This window comes from Paramisgurnus dabryanus, chromosome 1, assembly GCF_030506205.2.
Source record: "Paramisgurnus dabryanus chromosome 1, PD_genome_1.1, whole genome shotgun sequence".
NCBI classification, from domain to species: Eukaryota; Metazoa; Chordata; class Actinopteri; order Cypriniformes; family Cobitidae; genus Paramisgurnus; species Paramisgurnus dabryanus.
In genome coordinates, this window is record NC_133337.1 from 25,727,564 (window position 1) to 25,752,481 (window position 24,918).

General features: G+C 38.6%; 8 protein-coding genes and 1 pseudogene across 8 annotated transcripts; 4 read left to right on the plus strand and 5 right to left on the minus strand.

Moving 5' to 3' along the window:
- Window positions 1-1,192: 1,192 nt before the first annotated feature.
- LOC135779276 (histone H2B-like) lies at window positions 1,193-1,647 on the minus strand. The gene has a single exon (XM_065290011.2). It carries the CDS (start codon window positions 1,632-1,634, stop codon window positions 1,260-1,262), a length of 375 nt encoding a protein of 124 aa, XP_065146083.1. The 5' UTR covers window positions 1,635-1,647; the 3' UTR covers window positions 1,193-1,259.
- Window positions 1,648-2,445: 798 nt separating this feature from the next.
- On the minus strand, window positions 2,446-2,812 carry LOC135779005 (histone H4-like). The gene has a single exon (XM_065289637.2). The coding sequence runs from the start codon at window positions 2,809-2,811 to the stop codon at window positions 2,446-2,448; it is 366 nt and encodes a 121-aa protein (XP_065145709.1). The 5' UTR covers window position 2,812.
- Window positions 2,813-3,487: 675 nt separating this feature from the next.
- LOC135779269 (histone H3) lies at window positions 3,488-3,914 on the minus strand. The gene has a single exon (XM_065290005.2). The coding sequence runs from the start codon at window positions 3,903-3,905 to the stop codon at window positions 3,495-3,497; it is 411 nt and encodes a 136-aa protein (XP_065146077.1). The 5' UTR covers window positions 3,906-3,914; the 3' UTR covers window positions 3,488-3,494.
- Window positions 3,915-4,647: 733 nt separating this feature from the next.
- On the minus strand, window positions 4,648-5,205 carry LOC135779271 (histone H2A-like). The gene has a single exon (XM_065290006.2). It carries the CDS (start codon window positions 5,178-5,180, stop codon window positions 4,794-4,796), a length of 387 nt encoding a protein of 128 aa, XP_065146078.1. The 5' UTR covers window positions 5,181-5,205; the 3' UTR covers window positions 4,648-4,793.
- A 3,142-nt stretch (window positions 5,206-8,347) lies between these two features.
- LOC135779283 (histone H1-like) lies at window positions 8,348-9,409 on the minus strand. Its single transcript, XM_065290018.2, has one exon. It carries the CDS (start codon window positions 8,975-8,977, stop codon window positions 8,348-8,350), a length of 630 nt encoding a protein of 209 aa, XP_065146090.1. The 5' UTR covers window positions 8,978-9,409.
- A 1,962-nt stretch (window positions 9,410-11,371) lies between these two features.
- LOC135779273 (histone H2A) lies at window positions 11,372-11,926 on the plus strand. Its single transcript, XM_065290008.2, has one exon. The coding sequence runs from the start codon at window positions 11,540-11,542 to the stop codon at window positions 11,924-11,926; it is 387 nt and encodes a 128-aa protein (XP_065146080.1). The 5' UTR covers window positions 11,372-11,539.
- Window positions 11,927-16,052: 4,126 nt separating this feature from the next.
- LOC135779281 (histone H3-like) lies at window positions 16,053-16,453 on the plus strand (annotated as a pseudogene).
- Window positions 16,454-17,156: 703 nt separating this feature from the next.
- Window positions 17,157-17,522, plus strand: LOC135779004 (histone H4). Its single transcript, XM_065289636.2, has one exon. It carries the CDS (start codon window positions 17,157-17,159, stop codon window positions 17,466-17,468), a length of 312 nt encoding a protein of 103 aa, XP_065145708.1. The 3' UTR covers window positions 17,469-17,522.
- Window positions 17,523-18,288: 766 nt separating this feature from the next.
- LOC135779279 (histone H2B-like) lies at window positions 18,289-18,738 on the plus strand. Its single transcript, XM_065290014.2, has one exon. It carries the CDS (start codon window positions 18,301-18,303, stop codon window positions 18,673-18,675), a length of 375 nt encoding a protein of 124 aa, XP_065146086.1. The 5' UTR covers window positions 18,289-18,300; the 3' UTR covers window positions 18,676-18,738.
- Window positions 18,739-24,918: the final 6,180 nt, after the last annotated feature.

The window sequence follows — 24,918 nt, forward strand, 5'->3', positions numbered from 1 at the left end:
ATTGTGACGACGGTAATAACAATGCGTTTCCCGGGGTTCGATCCAAAGGGCTTTTGCATGAGAGTCGAGGACACTATCCACTCTCCCACCTGATCACTTGTATCAATTACACAACATGTGGGATACAATTTGTCAGCGCTCGTCTAAAACCTTGTCAAGGCTGATCTATGGCAATACGTGCAAATGACCACTAGGTGTCACTGTGGAGGCGGTTTCGATCCATGTTTCGAAGCCTCGACACAATTGATTCAACTGTTTCAGTGTTTCACGAAGCCTCGCTCTGCCCATCACTATCTTTGGGTCTGGTGCTAGAACTTTTAGCAAAGCTTAGCACAATCTATTGAATCTGATTAGACCATTAGCATCCTGCTCAAAAACAACCAACAAGTTTCTATATTTTTCCTGTTTAAAATTTGACTCTTCTGTAATTACATTATGTACTAAGACTGACGTAAAATTAAAAGTGGTGATTTTCTAGGCAGATATGGCTATATGACTATACTCTCAAATTGGTGTAATAATCAAGGACTTTGCTGCCGTAACATGGCTGCAGGAGGCGCAATATTACACAGCGACCTTGTTAACTTTCAATAGCTGGGGTGTGTTTTGGGCACTGCATGATATCATTGCGCCTGCTGCAGCCATGGCAGGTTACACAGGCATCATTAAATATTGTACATTATTAATATAAATTCAATGAAATTATTGTAGGGTTTGCAGTTATTAACTAATTTCCACAACCAGTGACATTACATGAGAAAAGACCTAACGAAGACTCAAGAGATGAACGAATTAAATATATCCAACATGCCTGCATAGCCTTAAACTTGTAAAGATCAAATGACTCGAGTCCAAAAACTCAGAGATTAACTAATAAATTCGGTTTCTGAACGCCATACACAGCCTGTAGGGAGTGTAATGCTACAGAAGCACAATGTTTCGTACAGGAGAACTTATTTGAGAGGTAAACTAATTGTTTGTCTCCCGTACAGGTTTCAGAGCTTACAAGAATTTTAAGAAATTAATACACATTTAACCATAACTTGAAATGTCATGAAGTAGTCATTCTGGGGGAATTCTTGAAATAAAATGCAATCATAAGAAGATTAATTCCTTTAGATGAACAAGATTCAAAGATCAGAATAAGAAAACAATTCTAACTTCCCATCATTACGCCCTACTAACATAGAAGACTCTTTTCTAGAAACTGTGGGTGGCTCTTAAAAGAGCCTTTGGGTTCAGATTGGGTACTCTCGGCTTTACTTGGAGCTCGTGTATTTGGTGACGGCCTTTGTTCCCTCAGACACGGCGTGTTTGGCGAGTTCACCGGGCAGCAGGAGACGCACGGCGGTCTGGATCTCTCTCGAGGTGATGGTGGAGCGCTTGTTGTAGTGAGCGAGACGAGAAGACTCACCGGCGATGCGCTCAAAGATGTCGTTGACGAAAGAGTTCATGATGCCCATCGCCTTTGAAGAAATGCCGGTGTCGGGATGAACCTGCTTCAGGACTTTGTACACGTAGATGGCGTAGCTCTCCTTCCTGGACCTCCTGCGCTTCTTTCCACTCTTGGCGGCGCTCTTGGTGACGGCTTTCTTTGAGCCCTTCTTGGGCGCGGGCTTTGCTGGTTCAGGCATGATGATGCTTCAATTCTCTAAACAAAAAACTGAATAATATTGAGTTAGCGTTCAGTGTTATTTATCCCCAGCTCTATGTAAATGTTCAGCAAACAGAGACCGTGCTCTGATTGGATGTCTTTGTTAGCTCAACCTTTAAAATGTTTCTATTGGTCAGCTCAGAGTTTGACGCGTCAGAAGGAGAGCCAATGAAAGCGGACTTACATCCAGTCTTACATTTGAACGCCCTTCCCCCATCCTCCTAATTTGTCTTTGTTCTCATTTCCCGCTCTTTAGCTCGTGTCTCTTTATTTTTTTAATTTCTTCTGACGGAAATAATTTGGTTCTTCCCTATAATGTGCGCAATCTCTTATTTAATTATTAAACAAATATTGTAGAGTATAACAGCCACACCAGTGCATTATTTACTTCCCAACAGCTCTAGACTAATTCATAGCTAAAAACAAAAACATTTTTATATTCTAAACTAATTTCCCTGCGATTACGCCTTTGCTATAGTGTGCTCAAATCCTCTTTATGTTCTCGTATTGCGTTTATCTGGCCCACAAAAGCGTCTTTAAACGCAGAGTTGAACAGCCTCTTAATCCTCGTCAAAACAATAAACAATCCCAAAGAGAATTAAAAAAAATAACTAACCGATATTTGAGCTCACTGAAAACACGATAGTAGGTTTCTCGGTTTCAATAGTTTAACACAAACATCAACAAAAAAATGATCTTATGTGTCAGAAAGTGTACGTTTTATAAGGAACGCAAATCAATGAACCACATTAAAACACTTAAATTAAAATATAATTTAAAGGTTCAGCTCTTTAGCTGAAAGTTTGGGTGGCTCTTAAAAGAGCCGTTGGGTTTTGTTTTTCTTTTAATCGTTTAACCTCCAAAAGTGTGCGTCCTTGTCTCTTCAGCGCGTACACGACATCCATAGCGGTGACGGTCTTTCTCTTGGCGTGCTCGGTGTAGGTGACGGCGTCACGGATAACATTTTCCAGAAACACCTTCAACACACCGCGGGTCTCCTCGTAGATCAGACCGGAAATACGCTTGACACCACCACGCCGAGCGAGACGACGGATGGCGGGTTTGGTGATACCCTGGATGTTATCACGGAGAACCTTACGATGACGCTTAGCGCCTCCTTTTCCGAGTCCTTTTCCACCTTTGCCTCTTCCAGACATGATGAACTGTTTCAATGAAGCTCAATGTAACGCTCTTACAGGAAAAAGAGGACTTTTACTTTTGTCTACAGGACCTAGTAGAAAACACACACACGAGGGCGGGGTCAGCATTCACGTGATAGCGTCACAATTATTTTCCTCACAACTTGCTGCTAACGTTACGCCCCCCTCCAAAGGCTTCAGTAAATCGCTTCACAATGCAACCTCCATGGTTGAAGATTTGCAAAGAAATGAAAGCAATTTAAAACAAACTAGATGTTAGGAATGACAGTGATGTTGCACAGAAAACATTCACGAGCTGGCATCGCCTGGTTTCTCTGTATCATCATTTCTCTATCTAATTAAGCAATTTTGATAGTAACGGTTTTAAATATAAACCTGTACAACTCTCCCCTGCGGGTCTCTTTTGGTTATATGGCAGATAAGAACCTATATCGCAATCATGAAATCATACTGGAATGAGAAACCTTCGTATAGGTTTAACGGCACACAGCTTATAATTCAGATGAAGGGATCTCTACATGACATCTAACAAAATTCACACTTTAGTGCGTTCACGTCCCGGCTAAGTTACGGGCTCATTTTGCATAACGTCAATATCAGAAAACAATGGAAACCGTGTCTTTCAAGTGTTGATTTGGTGGCTCTTAAAAGAGCCTTTGGGTTTTGTTGTGATCACAGGTTTATGCGCGCTCTCCGCGGATACGGCGGGCCAGCTGGATGTCTTTGGGCATGATGGTGACTCTCTTGGCGTGGATGGCGCACAGGTTGGTGTCCTCAAACAGACCGACCAAGTAAGCCTCACTGGACTCCTGCAGGGCCATGACAGCAGAGCTCTGGAAGCGCAGATCCGTCTTGAAGTCCTGAGCGATTTCTCTCACCAGACGCTGGAAGGGAAGTTTGCGGATCAGCAGCTCGGTTGATTTCTGATAACGGCGGATCTCTCTCAGAGCCACGGTGCCGGGCCTGTAACGATGAGGCTTCTTCACTCCACCGGTGGCCGGGGCGCTCTTACGGGCGGCTTTAGTAGCGAGCTGCTTCCTTGGGGCTTTGCCTCCAGTAGATTTACGAGCGGTCTGCTTGGTTCTTGCCATTGCTGCTGAAGTCTCTCGTGCGTTCTTAACGGAACAATGTGTGTGTAAGGTCCGTGCTGCCCGCTTTTAAGGACTAGAATGCGAACTACGTCAGCGAAACAGGGATATGTGATTGGCTAATGCGTGACGTCTGATCAAGACAGAGGACCAATGGCTGCGCCATACCTTTTCAAAAGAAAGTGGCGGGAGAGTGCGTTTCCTTTGTTTAGTTCATATTTGTTTAGATATATTTGCACTTTTGGTGTTTCACACAGTAACGGAGCTGTCAGAAAATCTTAATCTTATACATCAATCTGTATTTTTTAATATTTACCGATTCATCTGCGTGATTATTTTTCACAGAAAAGTCTCTCTCTCTCACACACACACACATCTGGAAACGTTTTTTTTTTCTGAATCAGAAAGCATCACAGCCATAGCAATTCACAAAATTTAGCAAAATGACAAACTGCAATTTATTATTGGAGAAGCTTTAATGTGAAATCTGTCGGTCATGACAAAAAGGTTCCCATTAAAACGACATGGAAACAACCAGATCATGATGAAGCATGAAGTCACTAAAGATGACTCCTTTTATCTCCACTTTTAATTTAATTAAGAGTATAAATACAGATTTTTAGTAGTCAAACTTAAGATAAAGGCCTTAGCACATACAATTGAGAGAGCGCGGTGGAAATTCTGATTGAGCAACAAAGACAAACTCAGAATTTGATCACTTTAATTAGATAGGCTTACACTGCTTAAAAACTAGTAGTTGTTGATTGTACACATAACACGTGTTAATTATATCATTTTATCGTTAGAATATCGAATAGTCATTCTGCTCTCTTATGGATGGAGTGGGTGGCTCTTAAAAGAGCCTTTGTGTTTAAGTGAACTTGTGTTGGTTTATTTGGTCTTGGCGGGCTTCTCGGTCTTCTTGGGCAACAGCACAGCCTGGATGTTGGGCAGCACGCCGCCCTGAGCGATGGTCACACCGCCCAGAAGTTTGTTCAGCTCCTCGTCATTGCGCACCGCCAGCTGCAGATGACGGGGAATGATGCGAGTCTTCTTGTTGTCACGAGCGGCGTTTCCGGCCAACTCCAGGATCTCAGCGGTCAGATACTCGAGCACTGCGGCCAGATAGACGGGAGCACCGGCACCGACACGCTCAGCATAGTTGCCTTTACGGAGAAGTCTGTGAACACGGCCGACGGGGAACTGCAGTCCAGCTCTGGATGAGCGAGTCTTGGCCTTCGCTCTCGCCTTACCGCCGGTTTTACCTCTGCCGCTCATTTTAGTTCTGATCTGACAAACACAAACTCAGGAGAGAAATGTAAGTCCTGCAGCTGGAGCCTTTCGTATTTAAACCCGTCTGTCAGTCGCCTATTGGTTGGATTCTGTTAAACCTGTAAACCAATCAGTAAACTTCCCTCCAAACTTTAACCCCACCCCCTCGGTCTGCTTGCCTCTGTTGTTTGATGCATCAAATTATATTTGATGTTAATAAATAAAAGTAACTGATGGAATACCTAAATGTAATATCCCACCATTTCATCTGCGGTTTCTTAAATTTAGATGTGACCTAAGAAAATAAGTCTAATTTTAGACAGAAAAAAATAGAGTTTAAGTTAATTTGTGCTTAAAACAATCAAATAATAATAATAATAATCTGCCAATGGGGTAAGAAAAAATCTTTACCTTTTTCCATAAACACAATTCAAGAATTTTTTTGCTTAACACATTGGCAGATTTTTATTTATTATTATTATTATTATTATTAGTTTATTTACAGCTCAAATTCACCTAAATTTAATATTTTTTTGTCTATAACTAGACTTATTTTCTTAGTTAATTTTGCTAATCAGGAAAATACATTTTAATTTAAGAATTTTTAGACATTTGTACTGAAAACAATACAAAAATACTAGGTAAGAAATTCATTTTGTTGCAGTGCAGGAATTGTATTTGTTCCAGTTAAATCTCTTTCAACTAAAGAACTCAAGGCTCAACTTTAACAGGAGTTCATGTCCCGGACGTGTACAGTAGTATACAATTTTATAATAATATTTAACATTCACACTGATCTGACAAACAGCAATAACTTAATTCATTTCAAATTTAGCAGTCACTATAGTATTTGTTGAATATCCCAAACATATACATAGTGGTGCACAAATTCATACATTAATAAGCATTGTTTACATTTTAAACTTTATTGAATCAATAGTCAAAATGAATGGCACGCAACATGACTGTTTCATATGAATAGTCACCCATGTGTAGTTTAAAAACAACTGTGGAGCTTTTTTATTCCTCTGGGATCCTCTGAATAGACACATGGTCAAAATGTGAAGGGATTTTGATTTTGTGAAGTTCTTCTCTAAGAGGCTTGTGTCTCTGGACAGTAAGTCATTGTATTAATAAGTCATTATTATATTAATGAGTATTAATGAGTCAAATCAAACAAATACATACCTTTCAAATGTGGATCTTGTAATGTGAAGCTGAAACAGATCATCAACAGTAAACTATAACTCACAATGCTTGACATTTTCTGAGCTCTGAATGACAACTAGTTGTTGTTACATTTACTGAAAAGTGGAATCAGATGATTCAGACACAGCTGTGAGGAAACTTTACGCTGTTAACGGACGTCTGTCACTTAACCTCTGAATGTGTTTTTACAGCAGTCTTTCTCATTTAAACATTCATGCATTAGGCAGATGCTTTTATCTAAAGCAACTCAAATAAACTATAATTTCTAAACAGGATTTACAATTTTATCATCATGTGTTTTGCCTTTGTTTTCATGTCAGAAGCTTAATTTTGTCACAGTTAAAGACATTCAAAGGCTTTACTCTGCACCTTTAGGGGGAACTTCAGTAAATAAATATAATTAACATTATAATCTGTACTGGGATCTGTGTTCTCAGGAGAGAAATGTAATAGAGTTGTGACGTTCGCGAACGAACCGATTCTTTTGAACGGCTCATTAACATGAACGATGGGAGCCGAGTCGCGGCTGGAGGGGAGCCGTTCTTTCTGTCGTTCTTTTTTCCTATGCGTGTTTCACACAGATTCACACAAATTAGCTCCTCCGCGAGACAGAACAGTTATAGGGGGAGGGGTGCACATGATGATAGTTGTGCACGCATCGTTCACGTGAGAACTCCAGTGGAAAAAAACGGTGTGCCCCAGATGTCCTATTTGCAAAGTTTACCGTAATAATAGTATTAATAGTGGACTGTATGTAGACATTTATTTCCATTTTATTTATTCTAATTTGTGGAAGAGTTTGTAGTAAAAGCTGTTTTGCACAGAAATTCATTGCAGCCGGATTTTTTTTATGTTTATTTGTGAGTAGGTATTGTATGAATAACATAAGTCAAAGTAGCTTTACACATACACACATTTTGTACTAAAGGTAAATCCAAAATAGTGATGTCACTGTCTAAGCAGAGGGCTTTTGTGCAACCCTATGGAATATAGTCCACACATGACAAATGAGGTTAAAATCAATATTTCAGAATAATTTAAACTCAGATATTGGTGTGTGATAGCTGAACTTAATTATTAGACTACAAATCTCACCTCATCATTCCTCCTAGTGATTATTTCCAGGATAAACTGAGATGCCCCTAAGCTGGCTTCCTAAAACTGACTAAATATTTTAAAGAGCCAAAAGAGCCGTTCTTTTGAACGGCTCTTTGAAAGGAACGGATCGCCAAGATCCGGATCCCCTCAAAGAGCCATAAATCCCATCACTAAAATGTAAGCCATGCAGCTGGAGCCTCTCGTATTTAAACCCGTCTGTCAGTCGCCTATTGGTTGGATTCTGTTAAACCTGTAAACCAATCAGTAAACTTCCCTCCAAACTTTAACCCCACCCCCTCAGTCTGCATGCATCTTAATAAAGTTAACAGATATGAAATATTTATGTTAAACAAAATAACATGATTATGTACTGAATTGTTGTTTTAATATTCTTATTCTACGGACCCACAGATATAATATTTACCTTTGTTGTTTTGTTTGTAAATATATTTAATGTTAGTTTAACATTAAATGTATTAATACATTGCTACAGCTATTAATTAGGTCCAGTATCAGATTAAAATGTGATCTTGGGAACAATGAATATATATTAGCATATAATAATGCCAATGTACCAGCAGTATTTTTTTTTTGTAAGGTATGCTTGTAAAAACTTCTTGTCCTAAATGTCCTAAAATAACTAAGGCCCAACTTCTAACCCTTTTTGGTTATTCACCCCTTTACGATTAGAAACAGCCAGCTAAGTACTTGAACGTGCCAGCTCTCAGATCATTTAACCGATCAAATTAAACTACAGTAAAGTGTAAACACATCATTACATGCAGATATGAAACTCTTTTGTGAGGTGGTGGGTGGCTCTTAAAAGAGCCGTTTGTTTCCAGAGCAAAACACCTCAGCTGGTGACTTTACTTCTTTTTGGGTGCGGCCTTTTTAGGCTTGGCCGCTTTAGGCTTTGCCGTCTTGGGCTTCGCAACCTTCGCCTTTTTCGGGCTCTTTGCTGCTTTCTTAGGAGCCGCCGGCTTCTTTGCCTTTTTGGGGCTCTTGGTTGCCTTCTTGGGGCTCTTGGTTGCCTTCTTGGGGCTCTTTGTCGCCTTCTTAGCGGCTGTGGCAGCGGGCTTCTTTGCCTTCTTCGGAGATTTCTTTGCTGCTGCAGCCTTGGGCTTCTTGGCAGCTGCGGGCTTTTTGGCTGCGGGTTTCTTTGCTTTAGGAGCGGCCTTCTTGGTCTCTGCTTGCTTCTTGTTCAGCTTGAATGAGCCAGACGCGCCGGTGCCTTTAGTCTGAACCAAGGTGCCTTTAGTCACCAGACCCTTGATGGCGATCTTTACGCGGGAGTTGTTCTTCTCCACGTCGTAGCCGGCGGCGGCGAGCGCTTTCTTCAGGGCAGCGAGGGAGACGCCGCTTCTCTCCTTGGAGGCTGTCACAGCTTTGACGACGAGCTCGCTCACGCTCGGACCCGTTTTCTTCGCCTTGGCTGCAGTTTTCTTCTTGGGCGCTTTGGCCGGTGGAGCAGCTGGAGCTGGAGCGGTTTCTGCCATTCTTCTAAATAGATCTGAACTGTCACAAGAACTGAACTCGATCAGTAATGCTGAACTGCCGAGAGGCGCCGCGCGGTTATACAACACATGAGAACCGTATAGACTCAATCTGTCTGCGACTGCGCGCCTTCTCGAGTCGCCACCGACTGTGTTTTCTCCTCTGAAATATCGAATAAAAACCGTGGTGTTTAAGAATTTTATCGGGATGAAAACAGCGCGAACACAGAGCTGAGATTCAGAGCTTTATTTACAGACCAAACTTCACGGCAGTAAACTCTTTATTTTGTCACAATCAGATCAAATGCACGCTGAGCATCAGTCTCCGGATAAAGCAGAGGACGAAATTCATGTGATTTTGCAACGATGTTGTAATCTGTAAAATCATTTGATTATTTAATAATATTAAGAAAGCGTATCAGTTACAATGTCATATATGTAATTTATTTGTATTTTCCCTTTGTTAGAACACATCTATAGCACTTGTTTCCAAGTAGTGTTTGATAGTATTGTACAGGACCCAACGTCTTCCCAGATTTATAATATTCAAACAAATAATATTGATTGATCATAATACGTTTTTAATAAAGTATATAATTATTAAAACACAAGTTTAGACAGAACCAAAATATAAAATAACATTAAGATATATTTCATTTTAATATTTGTTTTATTACACACCTGTAACTCAAGCATAAAAGTCAACAGATTCACTAATAGATCTACAAATATCTGTGTAATAATAAAATAATGACGCTGTCATCTTTATAAAGTAATTTTCACTCCCTTCCTCAACATAGTGGGTTACAATTAACCATGACCATAACTATTTAGTTTTTCTTTATCATTTCAGTTCATCTTTCTCCAGAGGAATCATCAACAAAATCAAAGAGAGGATTCCAAGCTTTATTTAATGGCTCCGTAAAAGAAAAACACAGATCCCAGTACAGATTATAATGTTAATTATATTTATTTACTGAAGTTACCCCTAAAGGTGCAGAGTAAAGCCTTTGAATGTCTTTAAGTGTGACAAAATTAAGCTTCTGACATGAAAACAAAGGCAAAACACATGATAATAAATTGTAAATCCTGTTTAGAAATTATAGTTTATTTGAGTTGCTTTAGATAAAAGCATCTGCCTAATGCATGAATGTTTAAATGAGAAAGACTGCTGTAAAAACACATTCAGAGGTTAAGTGACAGACGTCCGCCCACAGCGTAAAGTTTCCTCACAGCTGTGTCTGAATCATCTGATTCCACTTTTCAGTAAATGTAACAACAACTAGTTGTCATTCAGAGCTCAGAAAATGTCAAGCTTGTGAGTTATAGTTTACTGTTGATGATCTGTTTCAGCTTCACATTACAAGATCCACATTTGAAAGGTATGTATTTGTTTGATTTGACTCATTAATACTCATTAATATAATAATGACTTATTAATACAATGACTTACTGTCCAGAGACACGAGCCTCTTAGAGAAGAACTTCACAAAATCAAAATCCCTTCACATTTTGACCATGTGTCTATTCAGAGGATCCCAGAGGAATACAAAAGCTCCACAGTTGTTTTTAAACTACACATGGGTGACTATTCATATGAAACAGTCATGTTGCATGCCATTTATTTTGACTATTGATTCAATAAAGTTTAAAATGTAAACAATGCTTATTAATGTATGAATTTGTGCACCACTATGTATATGTTTGGGATATTCAACACATACTATAGTGACTGCTAAATTTGAAATGAATTAAGTTATTGCTGTTTGTCAGATCAGTGTGAATGTTAAATATTATTATAAAATTGTATACTACTGTACACGTCCGGGACATGAACGTGTTAAAGTTGAGCCTTGAGTTCTTTAGTTGAAGGAGATTTAACTGGAACAAATACAATTCCTGCACTGCAACAAAATGAATTTCTTACCTAGTATTTTTGTATTGTTTTCAGTACAAATGTCTAAAAATTCTTAAATTAAAATGTATTTTCCTGATTAGCAAAATTAACTAAGAAAATAAGTCTAGTTATAGACAAAAAAATATTAAATTTAGGTGAATTTGAGCTTTAAATAAACTAATAATAATAATAATAATACTAAATAAAAATCTGCCAATGTGTTAAGCAAAAAAATTCTTGAATTGTGTTTATGGAAAAAGGTAAAGATTTGTTCTTACCCCATTGGCAGATTATTATTATTATTATTATTTGATTGTTTTAAGCACAAATTAACTTAAACTCTATTTTTTTCTGTCTAAAATTAGACTTATTTTCTTAGGTCACATCTAAATTTAAGAATCCGCAGATGAAATGGTGGGATATTACATTTAGGTATTCCATCAGTTACTTTTATTTATTAACATCAAATATAATTTGATGCATCAAACAACAGAGGCAAGTAGGCTGAGAGGGTGGGGTTAAAGTTTGGAGGGAAGTTGACTGATTGGTTTACAGGTTTAACAGAATCCAACCAATAGGCGACTGACAGACGGGTTTAAATACGAGAGGCTCCAGCTGCAGGACTTACATTTCTCTCCTGAGTTTGTGTTTGTTAGATCAGAACTAAAATGAGTGGCAGAGGTAAAACCGGCGGTAAGGCGAGAGCGAAGGCCAAGACTCGCTCATCCAGAGCTGGACTGCAGTTCCCCGTCGGTCGTGTTCACAGACTTCTCCGTAAAGGCAACTATGCTGAGCGTGTCGGTGCCGGTGCTCCCGTCTATCTGGCCGCAGTGCTCGAGTATCTGACCGCTGAGATCCTGGAGTTGGCCGGAAACGCCGCTCGTGACAACAAGAAGACTCGCATCATTCCCCGTCATCTGCAGCTGGCGGTGCGCAATGACGAGGAGCTGAACAAACTTCTGGGCGGTGTGACCATCGCTCAGGGCGGCGTGCTGCCCAACATCCAGGCTGTGCTGTTGCCCAAGAAGACCGAGAAGCCCGCCAAATCAAAATAAACGAACACAAGTTCGCTTAAACACAAAGGCTCTTTTAAGAGCCACCCACTCCATCCATAAGAGAGCAGAATGACTATAGGTTTGCTATTCTGACGCTAAAATTAGGGCTGTTCGATTCCGGATTTTTTGGAATCGATTCCGATTCCGATTCCTGTTTCTGGAATCGAAAGAATCGATTCCAAGAATCGATTCCTCACTGCTATTTTCGATTCTTTTTCTATACGAACAGTGTCTAACATTGGCCCGTCTTACCGTGCCACACAACGAGAAACACTCTATACCGGGCGTGTCAAAGCGACTGTTGCAAATCCATTTACAATGGATTACAATGGACAAGAACACGCCCATTTTTAACCCCTGCAGTGCGCGAGCTATGGATAGAAGGTTATTTTGAAAATTTAATGATGCTGAATTTGTAAACCTACCTAAAAGTATTTTTGTACATATAATCACCCAACATAATGTAAACTATTTTGTGAAAATATAATCTTGATATCTTTAATATTCATGTCAAGATTAAGATCAATGCTTGTAATCAAACTTTGATGCTCCTAAAGTAGGCCTACTTTAAGTCTCTTTTAAAAACAGTTAAATGCCTGTTTATAACAGCAACCAAAAAAAAGCAGAATAAATAACAGGTGGTGGTCCTGCATCTTCATGTGATGTCTCTCTCATCTCTTGAGGAAGTTGCTCTTTCTTAAACCCACAGCCAATGCAACACTTTAATAGCTGATAAATTAAATTTGAATTGTAGTTTATTATAAGATGGTGTTTTCCCCTCTTTTGTGCAGTTGAAAATAATACACCAATACTTTCAGCAGTTTCCAAGAATGTGGTAAATGAAATATGATGTGCAATTAGTGAAAGTAAATGTTATTCTACACCAAAAGATTATAAAGTGCAACTCTTTAAATAACAATTTATCTTCAATGCACTAAATAAGTTTACTTCAATTGCAATGTTCTCATATAACTGATTTCTGACTGCAACAATATTAACAGGAGTCCATATTAACTGCTAAGTCTGTACAGAAAGGTGCAGTAAAGAAGATACCCATGTAAAAATGTGTAAAATAAAAAAAATTGTTTATTGGCATTTTTTTGTCACATGAAAGGGACAGGGTAACATCTTTGTAAAAAGAATTTTAAAGAATAGATAGCATACAAATTACTAAATAAATTATTAAATGACTTTATTAAATCAATTTTCAATAATATGGTCATACGTTTTTCTTGTCATTTGTTTAAGAATAATAATCAAAACGTCTGCTTTACAAAAACAAGTTCCACAAGTACAGCTTTTTTATATTATATATATTTTAAATAACATCGTTATATTCAATCTAACCTTTTTTATTACGTGTTGAATTTGAAAAGCTCTTCATATTAATCGTGCATCTTACGCAGATTGCGCTCGTATAATGGAGAATACATGAATGCGTCAGACTTTACGTATCACCTCTGATTAAAAAGGTGCGATCTAATCTTGTTTACATGAAGTAAACCTGCTCCCGAGCATCTTACGGACCGGTTGCTATGACAGCAACTTGAGGATGAGCTTCGAAGAACCAAATAATCCAAGATCAAGCCAAATCACCATTAAAATCCAGCTAACGGAGTAATCCACGTACGAAGAACGGAACCATGGCCGCGATTTGTATTAAAAATCAATCTTAAAGAGGAGTCGATTCTCCTTAATGGAATCGATTCCCCTTATGGAATCGATTCCAACCTTTGGAATCGACTCTCGATTCTCAATGCCTCGGAATCGAAGAATCGATTCTTTTTGGAATCGATTCCCAGCCCTAGCTAAAATTACAGACCTGCCAACCTGTACGCATTTTGCGTAGCCGGTACTCATTTTGACCTCAAAGTACGGTGGTACGATTTGTCACTCTAAACTACGCAAAAACCTGATGACGCCCTTTGCCGCGCGAAGTACTCAAAAGAAGCAACAGAAAAAAGAAAAATATGTCCAATCATAGCACTGGGCTCATCCACCACATAGAAAGTGGGGATGATTGACAAGTCGTATGGCCAATCAGTAACAAGAGTCTGCTATCGATGGAATCACAAAATCCAGCGTGATCTCCTTCCTCCACCCGCAGTTTCTGACCATCTTTTTCAACGGAGAGTCAAGACGTCTGACCCGCTAAGGTAAACTGGTCAGGGTGGATGTGCAAATAATGAAATAATGCATTAGCTTAATCATATGAAGTCGACGGTCGCGCGGGCTCCGTTTCATAACGTGCACTTGACCGCAAGATGCGCTAACATTACTTCTGATTTGTAAATGAGCATCATTTATAATTGAGCGCTTACGAAAAAGTACAATGATTTTACCATGGGCAGAGCATCCAGTTTTAGTCAAATAAAAACGGAAAGTTCACTCTCAGTGAAGGGAATCCACCAGACATCCGAGTAAAGCGGATTAAATGCGTTCTGAAATAACGCGCTCTTGATAATTGTCAATAAAATAAAACGTCATATACAAACCACATCAAATAAAGTTTTATAAATGGAAAATATCTCGTGTCTCGAGCGCCCACGTGATAGGTGCCTATGCCGTACTGTACTGCACTGTAAACAAAGCTACAATAAATTACAGACAGACATACATTTAACAGCACTACTGTCACAGTTATGGTTGAATTTAAAGCAGTGTTAACTCTAAAATACTGTCTTAAAGGTATAGTTAACTTAAAACATGTAATTCAGTCATAGTTTACATAACAGAACAGACCATCCAAACATTTATGAGTTTCTTTATTGTGTGATACCCAAGTTATTTTAAAGAGTGTTGATAACCACAGTGTCTGGTCCCCACTTTATTGTATTTTTTGCTAGTCAGGGAAAAACAACAATTTTGTTTCCAAAAATTTTTTTGTGTGTGTTTCACTCAAGAAAGAAATCATGAAGGTTAGACACAATATGAGGTTGAGTAAATGATAACAGAATGTCATTTGTGGGTTAGCCATCTCCCACTATTTAACAGTAATATCACTTTTAACAGTGTTTGTGCAGACATGCTAAACTTTGGAGAATACAGTATTTAACATTAATAATGTTATTAATCACCATGTAAGGCAAATTTAGTTAAACATGATTTTATTCACATTTATAATTATTTTTAAAGCAGATTATGGCAGGATGGGGAAAAAAGTGAGTGCAATGTGCAGCATGTTACCTTGAAAGTTACCAAGAGGTGTGTGTGCGTGCATGTGCGCGTGCATGTGTTAAATTATATGTTAAAAACCCGTGTTCTGTCCTTTCGGCCGATGCTACTGTACTCAAAAAAATGTTCCAAGGTTGGCAGGTCTGAAATTATATAATTAACACGTGTTATGTGTACAATCAACAAATAATAGTTTTTAAGCAGTATAAGCCTATCTAATTAAAGTTATCAAATTCTGAGTTCGTTCTTTTTGCTCAATCAATTTTCACTGCGCTCTCTCAATTGTATGTGCTAAGACCTTTATCTTAAGTTTGACTGCTAAAAATCTGTATTTATACTCTTAATTAAATTAAAAGTGGAGATAAAAGGAGTCATCTTTAGTGACTTCATGCTTTATCATGATCTGGTTGTTTCCATGTTGTTTGATGGGAACCTTTTTGTCATGACCGACAGATTTCACATTAAAGCTTCTCCAATAATAAATTGCAGTTTGTCATTTTGCTAAATTTTCTGAATTGCTATGGCTGTGATGCTTTCTGATTCAGAAAAAAAAAAAAACGTTTCCAGATGTGTGTGTGTGTGAGAGAGAGAGAGAGAGAGAGAGACTATTCTGTGAAAAATAATCACGCAGATGAATCAGTAAATATTAATAAATACAGATTGATGTATAAGATTAAGATTTTCTGACAGCTCCGTTACTGTGTGAAACACCAAAAGTGCAAATATATCTAAACAAATATGAACTAAACAAAGGAAACGCACTCTCCCGCCACTTTCTTTTGAAAAGGTATCGCGCAGCCATTGGTCCTCTGTCTTGATCAGACGTCACGCATTAGCCAATCACATATCCCTGTTTCGCTGACGTAGTTCGCATTCTAGTCCTTAAAAGCGGGCAGCACGGACCTAACACACACATTGTTCCGTTAAGAACGCACGAGAGACATCAGCGGCAATGGCAAGAACCAAGCAGACCGCTCGTAAATCTACTGGAGGCAAAGCCCCAAGGAAGCAGCTCGCTACTAAAGCCGCCCGTAAGAGCGCCCCGGCCACCGGTGGAGTGAAGAAGCCTCATCGTTACAGGCCCGGCACCGTGGCATCCGCCGTTATCAGAAATCAACCGAGCTGCTGATCCGCAAACTTCCCTTCCAGCGTCTGGTGAGAGAAATCGCTCAGGACTTCAAGACGGATCTGCGCTTCCAGAGCTCTGCTGTCATGGCCCTGCAGGAGTCCAGTGAGGCTTACTTGGTCGGTCTTTTCGAGGACACCAACCTGTGCGCCATCCACGCCAAGAGAGTCACCATCATGCCCAAAGACATCCAGCTGGCCCGCCGTATCCGCGGAGAGCGCGCATAAACCTGTGATCACAACAAAACCCAAAGGCTCTTTTAAGAGCCACCAAATCAACACTTGAAAGACACGGTTTCCATTGTTTTGTGATGTAGACGTTATGCTAAATGAGCCCGTAATTTAGCCGGGACGTGAACGCACTAAAGTTTGAATTTTGGCACAGATTTCTTTAGAGATCCCTTTGTCTGAATTATCAGCTGTGTGCTGTTAAACCCATGATGGTTTCTCGTTCCAGTATGAATTAATGATTACAAGATCGGTTCTTATCTGCCATGTACCATCATAACCAAAAGAGTTCCGCGGGGGACATGTAAAACCGATTTCAGTTGGTTTATATAGAGCTGTTATATCGTAAATGCTAAATATGAAATAAAAATGATGCTACAGAGAAATTAAGGAGATGCCAGCGCGTGAAAGTTTTCTACTGTGCAACGTCACCGTCATTCCTAACATCTAGTTTATTGTTTAAAATTTCTTTAAATTCTTTGCAAATCTTCAACATCGTCCTTTATGGAGGTTGCATTGTGAAGCGAATTTTACTGAAGCCCTTGGAGGGGGCGGAGCAGCAAATTGTGAGGAAAAATTATTGTGACGCTGGTACGTGAATGCTGCCCTCGTGTCTGTGTGTTTCTACAAGGTCCTGTAGGCAAAATTAAAAGTCTTTCACTGCCTCAGCGAGCACATTCTTTGGACAACTGATCGGTTCATCATGTCTGGAAGAGGTAAAGGCGGTAAAGGACTCGGAAAAGGAGGCGCTAAGCGTCATCGTAAGGTTCTCCGTGATAACATCCAGGGTATCACCAAACCCGCCATCCGTCGTCTCGCTCGCCGTGGTGGTGTCAAGCGTATCTCCGGTCTTATCTACGAGGAGACCCGCGGTGTGTTGAAGGTATTTCTGGAGAATGTTATCCGTGACGCCGTCACCTACACCGAGCACGCCAAGAGAAAGACCGTCACCGCTATGGATGTCGTGTACGCGCTGAAGAGACAGGGACGCACACTGTACGGTTTCGGAGGTTAAACGACAAAGAATATCAAAACCCAACGGCTCTTTTAAGAGCCATCCAAACTTTCATCTTAAGAGCTGAACCTTCAAATGATATTAAGTTTAAATGTATTAAGGTGGTTCATTGAGTTGCGTTCCTCACAAAATGCACACTGATGTGAGATCACTTTTGTTGATGTTTGTTGTTAAACTATTTACTGAAACCTATTGTGTTTTCAGTGAGCTGAAATTCCTCGGTTAGTAATTATATATTTTAAAATCTTCGTTGGGATTGTTTATTGTTTCAACTCGGCGTTTAAATAAGCTTTTATGGTCCAGATAATCCCAATATGAGAAAATAAAAATTATATGAGCAAAGCTGTAGCAAAGGCGAAATTGCAGAGAAATTCGTTTAGAATATAAAAATGTTTATAGCTATGAATTACTGAAGAGCTGTTGGGGAGAAGATCATTTTACCTTAAAAAAAACGCACTGGCATAGCTGTTATATTATCTACACTATTCTTTTAATAATTAAACAGGAGATTCCGGACAAGAACCAAATTAGAAGAATATCAGTAGAATATTACAAAAAAAAGGGAAACAAGTTAAAGAGCGGGAAATGAGAACAAAGAAAAATGAAGAGGATGGGGGAAGGGCGCTGAAATGTCAGTCGGCTTTCATTGGCTCTCCTTCTGACCCGTCAAACTCTGAGCTGACCAATAGAAACATTTTAGGTGTTGGGCCAACAAAGACATCCAATCACAGCACGAGCCCTGTTTGCTGAACATTTACATAGAGCTGGGTATAAATAACCCTTCACGTTACCTCAAGATTATTCAGTTTCGTTTGAAATCTGAAGCGTCATCATGCCTGAACCAGCAAAGCCCGCGCCCAAGAAGGGCTCAAAGAAAGCCGTCACCAAGAGCGCCGCCAAGAGTGGAAAGAAGCGCAGGAGGTCCAGGAAGGAGAGCTACGCCATCTACGTGTACAAAGTCCTGAAGCAGGTTCATCCCGACACCGGCATTTCTTCAAAGGCGATGGGCATCATGAACTCTTTCGTTAACGACATCTTTGAGCGCATCGCCGGTGAGTCTTCTCGTCTCGCTCACTACAACAAGCGCTCCACCATCACCTCGAGAGAGATCCAGACCGCCGTGCGTCTCCTGCTGCCCGGTGAACTCGCCAAACACGCCGTGTCTGAGGGAACAAAGGCCGTCACCAAATACACGAGCTCCAAGTAAAGCCGAGAGTACCCAATCTGAACCCAAAGGCTCTTTTAAGAGCCACCCACAGTTTCTAGAAAAGAGGTTTCTATGTTAGTAGGAAATAATGATGGGAAGTTTGAATCAATTTTTTTTTCTTAATCTGGTCATTGAATCTCATTATTCTAAATGAATTAATCTTTTCAAGTTACTTCATTCTTTTAGTTCTTATTTATAGGACTGCATGTTTTTTCACAGAATGACCACTTGTGCGAACAATTGACACTTCAAGTTATGAAGTTTTTCAAAGCAGTTCGAAACACCACACACGCTGGCGACCCCTACAGGTCAAAATAGTGTAAAAGCAGATATGTCCAACTTTTTACACTTTTTTTTACAAAATAATAGCAAGATTTTTCATTAATTTATTTAAAAAAAAATTATTTGACTTATTTAAGACATAGTTAAAAGTGTATTATGTGGTTTTAGTTTCATTTAGGGCAAACAAATCATTAAAACTAACTACCCTTTTAATTATGCACATTTTTATCAAATCTGTCTATAAACAAAAAGTAGACAAAATTGTAGTGTTATTAGTCAGAAGGATAAATGTTTTATGAACTTGCATAATAAAACTGACCCGAGTTTATTAGACACTGGTCATTTGTGATCAACTCCCCCTAGTGGTGAACCATCAGATTTTCGAAACAGTTATGACGTGACTTGGGCCAGTTTGAAACACGCTCTGAACCACTGATTCGAAACAAAAGATTCGTAAATGTTTCGAAACCTCATAAAGCAGTGCTTCGAAAACGACCATCACTAGGTGCAATGATATTAGGCATTGTCTCAAAACACTCCCCAGCTAATGAAAGTTAACAAGGGCTATGTGTAATATCATTGCGCCTCCTACAGCCATGTTACAGCAGCAAAGTCCTTGATTATTACCATAGATATGTACACTAGATGTCACCTTGGCTACAGCAGTTCACTGGGAACGTATGCGTCAACTAGAGCCGCCATCTTGAAACAGGGGAACCCCGCATTAGCGTCATTGTAGGCAATGGTGTAACAGAAATAAAATCACCATAAATCGTCATGAATGTGATTTTCTTGGTTTCTTTTGGTTTGTTTTTAACAGTCAGACATGTATTTAGCATTGAGTCCAGAAAAAAATTAAAGTTTTGAAATTTAGAAAATCTACTATTTCTAACTATAGAAATAGTAGCATACTAGCATAATGCTAGTAGGACTAATATCAATACACAGCACAAAAGTCTGGCATCATCCATGAATTCGAAGTACAGGCGGAGATAGCAGCGTTACCCAACTACTTCCTATGACAAGATCCCTGTTCTAAGATGGCGGCGGTTTTGACACATGCTTCAAACCCCACGGCGACATCTAGTGTATATATCTATGGATTATTACACCAGAAAGAGAGTATAGTTCATATATCAGCCTAGAAAATCCCAATTTATAATTTTCTGTCGGTCTTAGTAAACGATGTAACTACAGAAGAGTCAAGTTTTAAATAGGAAAAATATAGAAACTCTTTGGTAATTTTTTTGCACGATGCAAACGGTCTAATCAGATTCAATGGATTGTGCTAAGTTATGTTAAAAGTGCTAGCGCCAGATCCGGAGATCAGCTGAATGGATTCCAAAATGGTTAAATTGAAATGTTTAACTCTAGGGGAGCTGGAAAATGAAACTGTTTTTAAAAAAAGTGTAGTGTCTCAGTTTAAATGCTGACCAAGAATCTGATCTCTAGCTATCCTGTGTGGAGATGGGACAAAGCTCTAGGAGGAGAACCATCACTGCAGTGAAACATGAACATAAATTCAACCAAACATAAGCATGCAATAAACTCCAAAGCAAAGGTTAGGAATGAACAATTGAGCTGAATAAAATCAATATAAACACATAATGAGACACAGGTGAAACCAATTAAACACTGAGGCAATAGGTTAACTAGTACATAATCAGTAACCATAGAGACTAACAAGGAAAAATTAAGCACAGTTAACAAAGAACACGCAGAACAAAACCTAAACATCACACAGATGTGCGTCAGAAGTCTTCCCATAGTCACGACCCTAAAGCAGCTTTGAGTTCCCTTAAAAGAGAGATATGAGACAGACATAAAACTGAGATAGATGAGAAGATACTGCAAAAACTATCATGGGACAGAGGTGAGGGACGACTAAAGTGACCTCTTCGTGCTGATTGGTTGGATTACATCACCATGCCCCTCATGTAGTTAAATAAACTTAATCAGTGGCGGTTCTACACGGAGGCCAAGGGTGGCCCGTGCCTCTGTAGACATGTCCCTGGCCACCCCTGTGGCCACCCCGTGCTGACCAAATAAAAACAGTATAAATTTATTTTGATTTTACACGCGAGCGCCAAAAGCGGAACTAATGCGGCGCAACGTTCTACACGGGCAAATTAGAGCGGCGCACCCAGTCACTGTAGCCGCCTGCATAGATATGTATATAAAGGCTAGATGGCTCGTCCGCGCTGATGGCCAATTGAGTGGAACGTCCGCATTTTGGCGGCCATCTTAGGACAGGGCGCTCGCTCACTCGTAGCATTGAGTTTTAATGATGCAGGTACTTTTAAATGACCATAACTTGCTTAATTTTTTACCGATTTTCAAACGGATTGGTTTGTTATAAACGTCAAAGATGTACCTATGACACTGAATACGTATACTAAAAATAAATAAAAAATTCATGAAACATGTTAAAGCATCCAGAATTATAGCCACGTTAATAACGTTTGTAAAAAACCAAACCGTTTGTAAATCCGTCAAGAATTCAGCAAGTTACGAGCATTTTAGTTGGCGTATGTCACTCACCTTCCGTCCACAGCAGCAGGGAGCAGCACTGACCTAAGATGGCCGCCAAGTGACGACACAGCTGACTCCGCCTTGAGCCATCTAGCCTTTATATACATATCTATGGCCGCCTGCGTTTGCTGCGAGTGCTGCTCGGCGAGTGTCTCAATTCATTCCCAATCTCCTGATGTTGAGAATGTGTATGCAGGTTTGGGCACTGGTAAGGACTCTAGCTCACTTGACATTGGGACACTGTTCACTTGTTCTCCTGTGACGTAGCTGCTTAAGCGCGTTGTGATCATTCACAGCTGTTACTCATCAACAACCGGCAAAACCAACATCTCGCTAAACTTTTTAAAGTTTACACATTGTAAAAAGCGCTGTAATTATGCTCTTACGTATACGTGCATAAAATTGTAGGAATATAATTAAATGTTACATATAAAAATTGCAATTTACAATTTAATATTATTAAATATTATTTAATATTAATATTATTTTAAATACTGATTAGATTGTGGTCCCTAAATGTCTAGCAATGTATATTTATATGTAAACTAAAACAAATGTTTGTCTTTATAAAAGTTTGCATTTTATAAAGTTTAGTGAGTAGGCTCGCATGATTTTTGGTTGAGGGGCTTTAGAAAAGAGCCAAGCTTCCCTTTTGCACCTGTACTCACTCTTGTATTAAATAAATATTTATATGATTGCAAAGTAAAATAAAGTTTACGGGGCAGTTTCCTGGAAAGGGGTTAGACTAGTCCTAGACTAAAATTAATTTAAGAGCTGTCCAAACTGAAAGCAACTTGCACTGACATATCTTTTGCACTGACATATTTAGTAAGGCATGTTTGTTAAAACTAGTTATATTTCCTAATGAAACTAAGGTCTAGTCCTGTCTTGAACTAATTCGTGTAACCAGCCCTATAGGGGCGGTTTCCCGGACCAGGATTAGCTTAATCCAGGACTAGGCCTTAGTTTAATTAGGAAATATAACTAGTTTTAACAAATATGCCTTACTAAAAGCATTACATGCATGTGCATTTTGAGATAAAACAAAGGTCACTGATGTATTTTAAGATATGTCAGTGCAAGTTGTTTTCAGTTTGGAGAGCTCTTAAAAGTGTTTAAGTCTAGGACCAGTCTAATCCCTGTCCGGGAAACCGCCCCATAATCTTTAAATATAATTTCTTGTCATTTTTTTATGTGCCCCTCTGGTAAAACACTGGCCCCTCCTTGGCCCCCCTAGTGAAATTTGTCTAGAACCGCCACTGAACTTAATATATTGTGTGAACAATTGTTGACTGAGTTGTCATGAATGGACAGATTGTACTTTAAATGCACTGTTGGAAGCTTTAATGCATCCAGAAATTGAGCCGTCTTTTTGAATAATTTAAATGACCATAGAGGTTATTATTCAAATCATTATTTTGTCCTGTTTCTTTCATCCGTATTTAAATTAAGAAGTAAAGAAAAAAAAGTAAAAACATTTAACTAGAATTTGTGCCACTTGTAAATGTTTTTCTGTATTGTGGTTTTGTTTTGTGGCAGGGGTGCATTTTTCTGTTTTGTAAAACTGTGCATAATCTTATTTTCATCAAGAGATTAAAATGAAAGTGTCTATTAAGCTTTAATATAAATAATAATTAAAGTACAGTTTAAGCAAATAAAAAAAGAAAACTGAAGCCCTGCATGCAGGTTTAGGTTTATTATAGCCTACTACAATTAACAACTGACAAATCAAACTAAATACAGGCAGGACTATAAATGCACAGAGAAAACCAATAAACTAATGAATTACTATGGCAAAAACAGGATTATGGCTGGAAGGAATACAGATACAGGGTTAAGGGGCGGTTTCCCAGACAGGGATTATTTGTAGCTACCCAGTCTCACAAAATTATGTACCTATAGTCACGTAAATTTTTATTCTTTTTCGTGAAACTGTCACAAATTTCCTGTTTTTTTTTTTGTGATCGTATCACAAATTTCTGTTTATGTGTCATTGTCACATATTGGTTACTCAATTGGTTTTTCCTATTTTCAAACCATTTTCGCTTCGGAATTATGAACATAATTTCATGTGACTGGGCTGGTTTAAGCCATGACTAGTCCGTGGTTTAATTAGGAAATATAACTAGTTTTAACAAACATAGCTTATTAAAAACATTACTTGTGTGCATTTTGAGGCAAAACAAAGGGCGCGGATGTATTTTAAGAAATGTCAGTTTGGACAGCTCTTAATTTTTTTTAAGTCTATGACTAGTTTAATCCCTGCCCGGGAAACCGCCCCTAAATGTTACAAAGATGTAAATTTTTCAATCACTACCTTACATTTTATAATAATCTTTTAATAATTATTTTTAAAAGTTGATTTCTAAAACTAATAGTTCAGGTTAAAAGTTACACTTACACAAACATTATATATATATATATATATATATATATATATATATATATATATATATATATGTACATATATATTATTAAAACCGACTTTTTTATTATTAAGTACCGACTTTTTAAAATTTTACTAAATAGTTCAACCTAAAGTTACAGCATATATTTGGCATGGTTAAATATATTTTAAAAAATACAATAGAATGATATCCCATAATAAACATTTGTCTACAATTTGAGATTAGAATTTTTTGAGTTAAATGCAAAGTATTCTTTTAAAGACTTTACAGTCAGTGCATGCAACCCTTACTGTTACTACAAGCATCACAGCTCGACAAAAACCTGCGTATGCATATAAAGAGACAATAATAAGAATACAGAACATAAACCCTCATCATGTGTACCGACTCTAAATCTACTCAACTATGACAAAGTTTACTGCAAAATAGATATAGCAGTAAAATGACAGACAATAATAATGAAAACAATAATAAAAACAAAAATTCACTTCTAATGCTGTGTGCACATCGCCAGAGTCTTTGCCGCTGTGTGTCACCAATCTCTTTTCAATGAGGTCGTTAAAAGACGTTCTCTAGTTTTACTACAATAAACAAACTATGTAAACTCCACCGCTTGACTCTCATTGGAAGTCGCTCCCAAAGGATAATTTGCATAACATTTAACTATTTTCAACTTTGTCTAGCAGCTGGACACATCCACTTTCATGTTGCCAATGTCGCTTGTATTTCCAGAAGTCATCAAGCTTTAATTTAAATGATTGAGATCGTGTCAGTCTGTCAGCACAAGTAACTGGCGGTGTGCACAAAGCATTTTGTCCAGTTAAATTCAAATAAATTTCATTTAAATAAATAACAGTCCTAAATATCAGATGTGGTTACTGTTATATTTAAAAGAAAAGGTCTGGACAGGGGTTTTGTCCCTTTTCACTCTCATTTTTTGATGAGAAAACATTTCCGTCTGGCTGAACTCTCCATGTCAATGTTGTGTCATTCCCTATCCCACGATCCTTCAGTTTCTTCT